General features: G+C 39.4%; 2 protein-coding genes across 2 annotated transcripts in view; one reads left to right on the top strand and one right to left on the bottom strand.

The window, feature by feature from the left end:
• Nucleotides 1-13,018, top strand: part of USH1C (USH1 protein network component harmonin) — a 126,033-nt gene that overhangs the window by 40,925 nt on the left and 72,090 nt on the right. The window lies entirely within an intron of this gene.
• OTOG (otogelin) overlaps nt 1-13,018 on the bottom strand; it is a 95,562-nt gene that overhangs the window by 65,412 nt on the left and 17,132 nt on the right. Inside the window, exons 12-19 of the mRNA XM_079965543.1 lie at nt 10,649-10,774; nt 9,245-9,353; nt 8,426-8,472; nt 7,993-8,138; nt 3,734-3,866; nt 2,663-2,840; nt 1,975-2,099; nt 871-1,083 (exon numbers count right to left, since the gene is read on the bottom strand). Coding sequence (XP_079821669.1) covers nt 871-1,083; nt 1,975-2,099; nt 2,663-2,840; nt 3,734-3,866; nt 7,993-8,138; nt 8,426-8,472; nt 9,245-9,353; nt 10,649-10,774 — 1,077 coding nt within the window. The remainder of the gene's footprint in view (nt 1-870; nt 1,084-1,974; nt 2,100-2,662; nt 2,841-3,733; nt 3,867-7,992; nt 8,139-8,425; nt 8,473-9,244; nt 9,354-10,648; nt 10,775-13,018) is intronic.

Genomic DNA, 13,018 nt, shown 5'->3' with positions numbered 1-13,018 from the left:
CACTGGGATGGTTTCTTGCATGCTTATTTGGAAATAAGTCACATTGTGTTCAGGGGACTCACTCTCTGGAAAATGTGCACAGAACTACAACCTAAGTCCAAGTTCAGTTAGCCCTAAATCATATCCTCGTGTATTGCTGACTGTGAAGTGTTTACACTTTTACTACACAAAGAAAATTAATTATTTATTACGCTCTCAACATTTAGTGTAGGCCTGAATCTTTTTTCCACTAAGACCCCCTTAGGTTACTTTACACAGCCACCAAGTACTGTAAACTAGACTTGCAAATCACATTGGATCCCACTTAAATGGCTAACTATAACTGTGTCATTTAAACAAGAAAAATAAAAAAATAAACGGGGGAAAGTGAGCTTAGTTTGGAGGAGGGAACCAAACAGAAATTTTCCTTAATATATTTAAATAGGAATGGCTTGGACCAAAGGTACCCTTCCACTATTAGTGGAACAAATAATCCACAAATGGAAGGGCTGTTTCCACCCTAGCATGACAAAATCACCCCAAATATAGAGAAGTTCTTCCATTTGTGCAAGAATTGTACAGGATCTTTTAAAAGATCTTTTTACAGCATACTATAATTTATATACTAGACTGTACAACTGTATCCCTGGTTCTGCTTTGCACCATATCTAAGTGCTTTTACCTAGCTTGAATGTGTCATTTAGCTGTGATCATGCCCCTTGCTTGCCTGGATGAAACGTTGATCTACTGTAGCGCACGGTTATTTCAATCTAACCATGTGCATTCAATTTGGATATCCAGCAAATGATTTATCAAATTTAGATTAGTCTTGAAATGTACACAAGATGTCAGACAGCCATTAAATTAATTACATGCTGAACAATAACTTACCACATTCTGGGACGTAACTCCGAAAGTCTATCGCCACTCCATATCTGTGGCACAGGTGGGCATAATGGGACAGAGCGGAGCACATGCAGATCTGCCCACATTTACAGGTATCTCTTCTGCACTGTTCAAAGTAGGGGAGAGGACTCAGGTAGGAGTAGCATGGGGCAAAGAGTTCTTTTGTAATGATGCTGCAAGCTTCTGTTGCATAAGTGGCTGTTAAAGTAAATGATAATAAAATAACCATGTTAGAGTCTCCAAATTTAATAGCAAAGGCTTTCTTCTGTGGAACAAACATTACTTTTTACAGCTTATCTGATTCAGCCATAGATAAGCCACAGCCAACTGCAGAACTCTACAAGTGACTACAGTCATTTTTATGGGAATTTTCCAAGGAAGTCTCAAATAGCAATCACTATTAATATTTCTCTTCAGTTCATCAGATATAAATTTTATTACTATATTTTCAGTAAATAAGGCTCAGTCAGGGTCATGATATTGATTACATATATTATTATCATTGTTTTATATTACTTCTTCTACACAATCCTTGACAATAATGAAGCATGAAATGCATTTTTTGTCAGCAGCACAACTGATCGATGAAAACTCAAATGAAATATAACCAGCTGGCTAAAATGACCTAAAACACAGATATGCTTAATTAGGAATACTAATAAGAATGCCTTTCCACACTCCTTTCGACACACACACAACATCATGCTCAAAGTGGCTTACAACAAGGAGAACAGCAATACATCTCAAAGTCAACAATATCAAAATCAATTTCATAACCAGAATAATAAAACAACATCATTGTAGCAAATGTACCATTGTAACAAATGTATACACACCAAAAAAAAATCAATACTATAGGTTATTCAGAGTCAGAAATTTCAGTGGATCACCACTGAGTAAAAGTTAATTGAATATGACACTATAAATGCAACAACAGTTTGCTGCTGGCAATAGTAGAAACTACATGGGAGCTTGAAAGTTTCATTTTGGTACTAGAAACATGTTGTTCACAATTCCTCTCCTGCAACAGCTTCTTATAATGCTTCCAAACCCATCATCAATATCTGTCTATAATATCATCACACTTACCTGATTGTAGATGAATGTCACATGGATCCACTGGTGAATAATCATGCTCAAGACCACAGGAAGATGAAGTTTTCCAGGAATTTCCAAAAAGCTGTGGCGTGCTTTCTGGCACTCCTACTGGAGATCTTTCCCCCATTAAAAAAAAAAAAAAATAACAAAAAGGATATACTTCAAATATCAAGTACAAACAACAGTAATTCAAAATCATGGTGTTGTTTCATTAATTTCAAGACACTATGTACTGGATTCATTGTGGTTTATTTTATTTTATTTATATCCTGCCCATCTGACTAGGTTACCCCAGCCACTCTGGGCTGCTTCCAACAAATTAAAACACACTAGGGAAAGTCTTCCTCTTATGCATTCTGTATTTTGTACTTCTCTATAAGAAAATACTTATTAAATTAAATATTTGTGGATTAAAATCATTTGAAAGGACATTTAAGTGGAGCATTCTTGCTCCCAAGAATCAGACCCTTGAAAGTAACAAGATATATTATTACAAGATCTCTTTTCGGGGTTGAATTTCTTCAACATTATTATTATTTAATTAACACTAGGTTTGATAATCAAATTTTATATTTTATTCTTCTAATAAATAGCTACTATGTTTTTCTATACTGTTTGCGGGGGAGAATCAATATTCATGAAGATAGATGTATTTTTTAAAAATGTTAATGATACATACAAAAAATCATCTTGCATATTTCCGTTGAAGGTCCCACAAAGTCCTATGGTATCATCTTTCCATTGAGCATCAGCTTTGAGATAGAGCCTCAAACCCTTCCAGTCATACAGTATTTGTAATCCAATATATGACTTTATTTGCAAAAATACAGAGGAAATTTTCCGTATTTCAAAAGCATCTAGTAGATAAACATTGCAGAAAAGTTGTATTAATAGTAACCTACAATATTCTCAAGAGATCGGGAGTTGCTTTTACTCTTCACAATGTGTTTAATGTTAGTTGCAAATTAACCTCCTAATCTCTACTTGAATTTAGCCCAAATAAATTTGTTTTGCCGAGATCAAAATATACTCTATTTTACTCATGCCATGAGCCCTCATCACCACCACCTTTTGCAAGCCTACCCAGGTGACAGGTGGTGACAGGAGGTTCTCAAGGAAGTCTAGATACTATGAGCACTTTTCAACACCACAGTGTATCCTTGTGGGTAGCAGCAGTGGGGTTGCTGATGAAGGGTTGACTGTTAAACTCCCAATGATGGAACTGACAGCAAGATAAGATCTGGAAGGAATCAAGCTAAAATAATTGCTTTGGATGATTTGTTGTTCATTGAAGCCTCCTAAAACTAATTTGTTGCTCAAGCTGATTCAGGCTGAAGATAGCTTGTTCATCAGTAAAAAGGCTTCCTTTATGTATATCACTTAGTTCATCTATCTATATCAAGTGTGGGAAACCTTTGGCCTTCCAGATGTGGATGGACTGTAACCCCATCAGGCCAAGCAAGCATGGCCAATGGCCATGGGTGATAGGAGTTTTAGTTCAGCAGCATCTGGAGGACCACATCTGATCTACATGGTGAGATGAAAGGGAGTGAATATACAACTAACATCTGGTTCCAGGGGTACCATGAGATGATGTAGATATTAGAGGAAGGAAACAGAGGGTTAAGTGAAGCTATAGGAGAATAAATAAAACCAGAATGATTGACATGATGGAATTAGGGCATGATATGTAGACATAATTTAAATCATAGCATTTTCACTGTAGCTAAGTGTTATTTATTTTACTTACCATCAATATAAGGCAGATTTACTTTGTACTGATCATATACCAAAACATCTCCTGAATGGGTCAGAGTCACTTGCTTCTTGGAATCTTGATTGAGAATAAGACTGACTGACTGGATACATGCTCCATCTTGATTCTAGAAATAAATTGAAGAGTAGCATTGTAAAATAAGCTTGCGATTAAGACCTATTTGCCTTTTGGTAGAATTTGACAGGTGTAGAGCAGGAAAGTATCTCCTGGGAAAGCCACGGGTACACAAAAATCAGTTAATAATTTGCTTGGAGATTTTACATACCACAAAATGCAGTGCTATGAAAATGAGAACACCCAGTAAGATGAAATTTATAATTTAAGAAGATAAGAAGAGCCTGCTGGATCAGGCCAGTGACCATCTAGTCCAGCATCCTGTTCTCACAGTGGCCAACCAGATCCCATGGGAGACCTGCAGGCAGCTCACGAGCACCAGAACACTCTCCCCTCCTGTAGTTTCCAGTAACTGGTATTCAGAAGCATACTGCTTCCAACTTCGATAGTGGCAAAGCAAGTTTCAAGACTTGGATAGACGTGAGCTGAGATATATACCCTAGATAAGGTAGAAAAGCCCATACCTGAAAGGTAAAGCACATGCCTTGCACAGTGGAACCTCGTGTTGCAAATGTGATCTGTGAACCCGCAGCGTTCGCAACCCGCAGCGCCCTGTCTGCGCACGCGCATGATGCGATTCAGCACTTCTGTGCATCCGCAAAGCGCAATTTAGAGTGCATGCGCGAGTGCCAAAACCCGGAAGTAACCCATTCCAGTACTTCTGGGTTTGGCACGTCCATAACCCGAAAACGTGCAACCCGCAGCGATTGCAACCCAAGGTATGACTGTACACAGAAGATCCCATGGTTAATTCTTGGCAGCTACTGCTAAAAAATGGCCAGGTAGCAAGTGAGAGAAAGACTTCTGCCTGAGACCCTGTACTGGTCAGACAGTACTGGAACTAGGTGGACCAATCGTCTGGCCACATACAGCAGCTTCCTATGCCATTTTCAAGATGTCCAATTAATTATAAAAGCAAGCCTTTAAATGTTAACATCAGTAGATGAATGTGGGAGTATATATTGGCTACATATATCTGTGTGTGCATATGCATCTTGTCTAAAATAGGCTCTAAAATCCTGGCAATAATTCTCTGATCTAATGAATTGTTTCTTTCATAACATTGACTCCGCTAACTATCAGCAGCTGCCTTCTCATGAACTGTACCTCACTCATCGCCAGACACTTAATAGAAATTCCTATATTAAAATATCCTTCTCATCATAACTAACCACAAAACCTAGTGATACTGTCATTTGAGACTCAGATAAGGCTAAGCTATGCTGATCACTTGACTGATCCTCTTTCAAAAAGTGTTTAAAGCTAAATTTTACATCATTCCAAACTCACTTGCTGCATGATGATTGCTTTTGTCACCAAACCTGAGGCTCTAAGTGACTGTACTCTTTGTGATTCAATGAGTCGAAAACCTGTTCAGGTGTTATCTGGCTGTTGCTGGAGGTGTTTTTCTTTTTCAATATAGTAATCTGCTTTATTGCGATAGAGCTCTAGCATTTTAATGAAAATTTCTCAGTAACTCTACAGAAATTCAAGGCTCAGGAAAAAAATCAAGATTGAAATAGAGTAATTTATGCTAATGTTTAATAAAAAAAATGCAATATTTCCTTATCTCATAATTTGGTGTTTCTACATAAGACATTTTAAGCAACCGTTTTCAAAGATGACAACTAGAAACCAAGCATTCAATATTATAGTTTATTATATTATTCACAAATCAATGCATCGTGGTTGTTGTTGTTGTTGTTGTTGCACAGTTTAACTGAATCAATCCTTATGAGTCAACGCCTTGTGCCTTGAGATTTTGTTGCTTCAAGTTTTCGTTAGACTGTGTTTGATTAACAACTTAGAAAAGAAAATGCTTGCAAAGTGGCTTTGTTGGAAGAAATAGCGCTTTATTGTATACCCTCACAGAGACACTAACAGGTTATTAAAATGGTATGTGTACAGCTATGGACTCTGTGCAGGCGCTTGGGAGATTATATGCCATTCTAAAACTGCCTTTCTAAGGCACTCTAGATCTTAACAATGAACAGTGTATCCTTTGTTGGACTTGCCATCTGCAAGACGAGTTGAACGTAGAAAACATATTATATTACCATATTATTAAAACATTTTACTGAAGTCAGGGGTAGCTAATACAGTGCCCTCCAGGTGGAATACAACTCTCATCATCCTTGACCATGCTAGCTGCGACTGATGGGAATTGTAGTCCACCAACATGTGGACTTCCAAACTGCGGGAGGCAGTGGAAGACAGGAGTGCCTGGCGTGCTCTGGTCCATGGGGTCACGAAGAGTCGAACACGACTAAACGACTAAACAACAACAACAACATGTGGAGAGCACTACAGCGGCTATCCATTACTTAAGTAGAAAACTATAAACTAGATAAAAAACAAGATAAAACTAGATAAAAGGCCAATATTTTCAGAACCTATAAATAGAGATAAAAAGAGCAAACATTTCTTTTTTACAAAAAAAATAAAAAATATATATCAGGTGAAATAATTCTACACCTCCCTTGGCAAAAGGTTTCAGCACTGTACTGTTGACTATTTCTTTACATAACCTCCTGTTACAACACCACAGGCACCATTAGCCAATCAATCCCAGCATTTGACACATGATTTCTGGGGAACAGATAAAAATTGTGCTTTCTGGCTTCAGCTTTATATATTTGTTCATTGTTTGAACTAACTAACCTCAATTTTCCGAATGACACAAACACTCGAAAAATTGGCACTACTCACATACTGGCAAAAAGGGTGAAAATTCCCTGCCAATGACAGCTCTGAAAGAAGGACTCCAGTGTATTTTTTGTTTCTATGGAAGCCGCCCAGAGTGGCTGGGGAAACCCAGCCAGATGGGCAGGGTACAAATAGTAAATTTATGTCTGCTCTTTTCATAGAACCACCGAAGAATAATGAGAATTACCTTACTGGATCAGCCAAAACCTGACTGCTCCAGCATTTAATTTTCAGTAACATCCAGTCTTCCTGCTGTCTACCCTGTAGTGGAGGTTAAGGCCCACCCAGGAGCCCCCTTCACATCACAGGACCATGAGTCAGTGCAGAGAAGGTGTTCTGTATGCAAAAGTTACAGATTCAATCTCCAGAAAGGCTGGGAGAGATCCCAGTCCAAAGCCTTGGAGAGATGCAGCCAGTAAGTAGAGAAAATACTAATCTAGATGTGGGCCGATGTTCTGTCTCAGTATAAGACAGGAAAGGAAATCACTAGCTCTACGTGGGGCTACCTTTGAAGGTGACCCAGAAACTAAAACTAATCCAGAATGCGGCAGCTAGACTGGTGACTGGGAGCGGCCGCCAAGAACATACAACACCGGTCCTAAAAGACATACATTGGCTCCCTGTACGTTTCTGAGCACAATTCGAAGTGTTGGTGCTGACCTTTAAAGCCCTAAACGGCCTCAGCCCAGTATACCTGAAGGAGAGTCTCCACCCCCATCGTTCAGCCCAGACACTGAGGTCCAGTGCTGAGGGCCTTCTGACGATTCCCTCACTGCGAGAAGTGAGGTTACAGGGAACCAGGCAAAGGGCATTCTCGGTAGTGGCACCCGCCCTGTGGAACGCCCTCCCATCAGATGTTAAATAAACAAACAACTATCTGACTTTTAGAAGACATCTGAAGGCAGCCCTGTTTAGGGAAGTTTTTAATGTTTGATGTTTTACCGTGTTTTTAATATGCTGTTGGGAGCTGCCCAGAGTGGCTGGGGAAACCCAGCCGGATGGGCCGGGTATTAATTAATTAATTAATTAATTAATTATTAAAATAAAGTCATAAGAAAGCACATGTGCTATTTGCTATCCACCTTTTGCCACTGGATATTCAGAGACAGTTAGCTTTTTAAGTTCTTGAGAACTGTCTGCACAGTAATTTCTCATGACACAGATACACATAAACTGAAGGGACCAAACCTAGGACCTTCTACATCCACTGAGCGATGGTCCTTCACCAAGGAAATTAGAAGTGGATCCAAAGGTAACCTTCCATGAATGGGAGGAATCTTTCAGTGAATGAAAAATTCCTTCCATTCACCGAAGGGAAACTTATAAACTGAAAGTTTAGTTTAATCTTTTTGATAATGCCAGTTAAGTACCCACACTTGATGCAGCCCAAACATTTTTTCTTACAGCCTTACCTGTCCACAACGAGCATTTTGCAGAGTCACAGCAAATTTTCCGGAGGTGAGGCTTTTTGCCAGAATATACTGGCAAGTGGCTTGAAAAGTATACTTGCGCCCATCAAATGTCATGAAGTGAATATCTCCTGAGACTGAACATTCAGCTAAAAAGGGGGGGGGTAAAGTGTTTCAATATGTTACCAAAATATTCTGTGCTGCTAGTAATATATGATATTAAAATCGCAATAGTGGACAAAAAGCCTGAAGGAATTAGTGATTACAGTTTGCATTCTGGGAGCTGATAATCCTTTTAAGCATTTATATGCTGCTTTCCAGGTGTAAATAACTAGGAAAGATTGGGAAAATAATCAGACATCAATATTAACACTTGGATCACATGCAATATACCCAGTATAAAATATTTGAATGAAATATCTGAGAACAGACATACCTGGACAGGTAAGGTTTGTGCAAATCCATTTTCCTCCAGCACATGTACTGAAAACAGAAAGAATTATTTGATGTTTTAAGGCTGTTGGCATAGCCCTTATGTGGCAATTGGAAGTAACAGTTGTAGGACTGCAAAGGAAACCTTATAGTGAATGCTTCAATTGATACCAAGTCATGAAACCATGAAAAGGCAGAAGTAGGGGCAGAGCCCAGCACTCTGGTTGAAATTATGCCACAAGTCTCAGAATGCAAGATACACCTGGGGAACACTAAGGAAAATGAATGGGCATTTCAATGTTAATGGAGGTTTGACACAGGTCTTAAAGGTTGCATAATTGCAGACCCATAAAGTGTATTTAGGTTAAAGTTTTGAATAGACTGCGTCACAGAATGCTCAGCCACAAACTAAAAAGCTAAGTAAATCTCTCAAAGAAATGATGCAAACATCCTCCCTATGTTGTGAGGTTCAGCAAGCCTATCACAACCAGCTGACTGCAAGTACAGCATCTTCCTCACCGTCCTGTCAGCACTTATTTAAAAACTCAAGCATAGGAGAAGAGTCTGGGAATTTGCAGCTTGAAACCTTCATGCACCAAAGGCATGCAAAAGAACTGGTCACCATATTTAGTACGCAAAACCATTAAAATTAAGATTATTCCACAAAATTACAAATGGCAAAAGGAAAGAGAAAGCACCTTTCTATGAAGGTGTATGCTTTATAAAAGTAAGGACTGGTATATATGCTAAGGCTTATATATTGGACATTGTTTAGGGAATTTGTGCTATATTAAAGGGAACAAATATATGGAATGTTACTAACCAGTTGTTGCATTCTTCATGAACCACAGCACCAGTTCTGTAGACAGATCCATGATAATCACAGGGGCATTCTGATGGCCTTACACATAATTTGTTTTCATAAATAAGTCCTAAAATGAACATTTGACAATAAGAACAAAATTAGAGCGATATGCTTTGAAAAGGGTCATTAAAAAAACTGCCTAGTACTTCTAGCTAGAAAATGAAGATGTCATAAATTATATTTAAAATCCTTGTGTATGTTTCCTCATTGCATCTTATACTAAAAAGTTTAATGGTATAATAAAAAACAAAAGCAAAACAGAAGGTTAAGATGTATTATGAAACAGTTAAAAGCTGCAGTTACAGATAGGTAGCCGGGTTGGTCTGCCATAGTCAAAACAAAATAAAAAAAATCCTTCCAGTAGCACCTTAAAGACCAACTAAGTTTGTTCTTGGTATGAGCTTTCGTGTGCATGCACACTTCTTCAGAAGTGTGCATGCACACGAAAGCTCATACCAAGAACTAACTTAGTTGGTCTTTAAGGTGCTACTGGAAGGAATTTTTTTACTGGAAGGAATTTTTTTATTTTGTTTTAGTTAAAAGCTGCTTTTGTCATAAAGAAAAAACAACTTGAGTTATAAATAGTTGCAGCCCAATACCAAATATATTTTCACAGAAGTCTATTTGATTTCATAACATACTATCAAGTCAATATAGGGCATGCTATCACTTAGCCTCTCAGCCTATGCCTGTTTTCTAAAATGTCACACCAAGTTTTGTAAGGCTTACTCCCGATAAGTCTGTCCCCAGTGCTATTTAATATCTATACATAGCCATTGGGTGCTGTCATTAGGAGTTTTGGAGCAAGGCTGGATTACTATAATGAGCTCTATGTGGGGCTGCACTTGGGTCTGGTTTGGAAACTCCAGCTGGTGCAGAATGCTGCAGCCAGATTGCTGAGGGGAGCTTCTGGTCAAGAACATGTGACACCATTGTTAAAACAGCTGCACTGTCTGATCATCTGCTACTGAGCCAGGTTCAAAATTCTTGCATTGATTTACAAAGCCCTGAACAACTTGGGTCCAGGATACCTCAGGGATCGCCTGAACCCTTATAATCCAGCTCGTTCAGAGAATCTGCTCTGGGGGCTCCTCCAACTCTCTGTAGCAGACTTAGAAAAGGCAGAGAATGTGCATGGGAACAAGAGAAGAGAGGAAAGTTCTATTGCACAAGAGAAAATCCTTGTATTGACAGGAAATGTTAGTTGAATACCACCCATTGCCTCTAGAATGAACCCATCTGGTTTTGTTGACAAATATCTGGAGTGTGACTTAATTACTGTGTCTTGTAGATTGCAGAAAGGCCATAAGCTCCTGAAAGGCCACAACTTCTAAGAAAATTCCACACCAAAAACTGCATTACCATCTGGACAATAGCATCCATCAACACAGGGCAGTTCACTGTCAACACAGTGAGTTTTTTGCTGACATGAAACTGGGCAGCAGTCAATGCATTCATTGTAGACAAGATGCTCCTCACATTTAATGACTGAAAAACAGAAGAAATGAAGAAATGTTAAATGATTTAAGCTTCTCCATCCTGGGGTGGAAAATTGATGCTATTTTAATTTAAGCATCTAGTGAAGTGGTCTCCATGCAAAAGCATATACTGGTTAGTCTTAAAGTCTGAACTTACATACAGTAACCAATTAAGGTACAATATTTAAAAATGAGAAAACCTGCAGAAAGGGGAATAAACAATATGCAGGATATTTTGCCAGAAGATAGCATTCTAAAACCTTGTCATTGCATACCACATTCCTTAAATTGGGCCCGCCAGTTGTGGAGAGCTTTTCCTGCTTGAGCACAAGTCCTTGCATACTCAGTTGTGATTCAAGACCCCCCCCCAGCACCCCCAAAAAATGAAACAGTGACACAGGATTTTAATTTAAGTAATTGGGCAAAATTTAGGCCACAACTTTATTGAATACAGAATGTGAGTGGTATTGGCTTACTTAGGCATTGGCATCATCACGGGGAATCCCATAAAGGATGAACACCAGCAGAGGGCGTACCACCAGAGTGTCCTGACTGGCGCTCGCCCCTGGTGTCACTGTGGGGTCCTGGTATGGCCCTAGCCCCCTCCGCAGGGGTTTCGGACAAGACCCACGCCAATCCCTAGATTTCTTTAACGGAATACCCTTGAACTTGGAGGGGCAGGGTTAGGGTTAGGGTTAGGCAGTTTGGGAATCCTTTTTAAGGAACTATTTTGCCTTACCAGACCTTAATATTAATACAATCGATGGATTCTATGAGCAGCTCCCTCTTTGGCCACCCACCGACCCGGAAGAAATCCACGGACTCATTTCTAATCTCAAAGTTGGAAAAGCCCCCGGTCCTGACCAAGTCCCGGCGGAAGCTATAAAACTTCATGCAGACTGGTGGGCGAAAATCCTGGCCGTTACTTTTGATGCCGTAAACAACAGTGGGAAGGTTCCAAGAATATGGAAGGATGCGATTATTATTCCAATTCATAAAAAGGGCTCGACAGATGACCCGGGAAATTACAGGAATATTAGTTTATTGTCAATAATTGGGAAAATATATGCACGGTTCTTGTTAACTAAGCTTACTAAGTGGGCCGAAGAGAACAACCTGATTGGGCCTGAACAGGCTGGTTTTAGACCGAATCAGTCAGCGGTTGATCATGTCTTAGTTTTATACCACCTTGCCCGGAAATATTCCGCCCCAAATAGAGGCCAACTTTGTGCGGCCTTTATTGATTTAAAGGCCGCTTTTGACAGCATCCCCAGAGGATTACTTTGGGGAAAATTAGCACGATGGGGAATAGACAAAAGACTTTTGTGGCTAATAACTAAATTGCATGACGGCTCGGCCGCCAGGGTGAGAATCACTCCGGCCGGCGACCTCTCAAATTCAGTAACCATCAATAGAGGTGTTCGTCAAGGATGTATCCTTGCGCCGACCCTTTTTAATCTATTTATAAGTGATATGAGGGCGCCTCTGATAGATTCTCAAGAAACGATCCACGCCCCCCGTCTTGCCCAATATCGTTGCCCCCTTCTACTCTACGCAGACGACGCAGTGATCCTATCTTTTTCAAGAGTTGGCCTTAGGAGGGCATTAAAAATTTTCGATGTTTACTGCAAATCAAATTTTCTTACAATTAATCATGCCAAGTCCAAAGTCCTAATTTTCACTAAGAGTCGAAAAACCTATAATTGGAGAATAGACGGAAAAGCCATTGACCAAGTCTTTAAATTTCAATACTTGGGAGTCCTTCTCCAACACAACATGGGCTGGAAGGTCCATCTTGCATATGTATTAAATAGAGCTAAAGCCCTTTCCTTTGCGCTACTGCGTTTTTTCTTTTCAGATGGGGCTTTCCATATTCCATCAGTGTTAAAAGTTTTCAAGGCAAAGGTGATTGCAACAATAGCATATGCAATTCCAATATGGGGGTCTTTTGTTAATCTAACCCAATTGGAGGTAATCCAAAACCAGCTTCTAAGAAGGTTGCTAAAATTACCCAGGTGTGTAAGCAATACTGCTATACGACTCGAACTAAATGTTACATCTCTAGAAACCACATTATGGAAATGCATCCTCTGTTACTGGTTGGCATTATGGCATAAACTTCCAAATCTCCACTTGATACAGTGTCTCTGGAGAGATGACTTCCCTAGCCCTTGGGCAAAAATAATACATGGGAAACTTGTGTCCTTAGGATTATCTCCATCTGAACTACTAAAATTGGATTTAATCTCTGCCA

This window comes from Podarcis cretensis (genome assembly GCF_951804945.1).
Source record: "Podarcis cretensis genome assembly, chromosome: 1".
In the NCBI taxonomy this organism is placed as follows: domain Eukaryota; kingdom Metazoa; phylum Chordata; class Lepidosauria; order Squamata; family Lacertidae; genus Podarcis; species Podarcis cretensis.
Note: the sequence above shows the minus strand (reverse complement) of the source record. Positions and strands in the feature narration are given on the sequence as shown.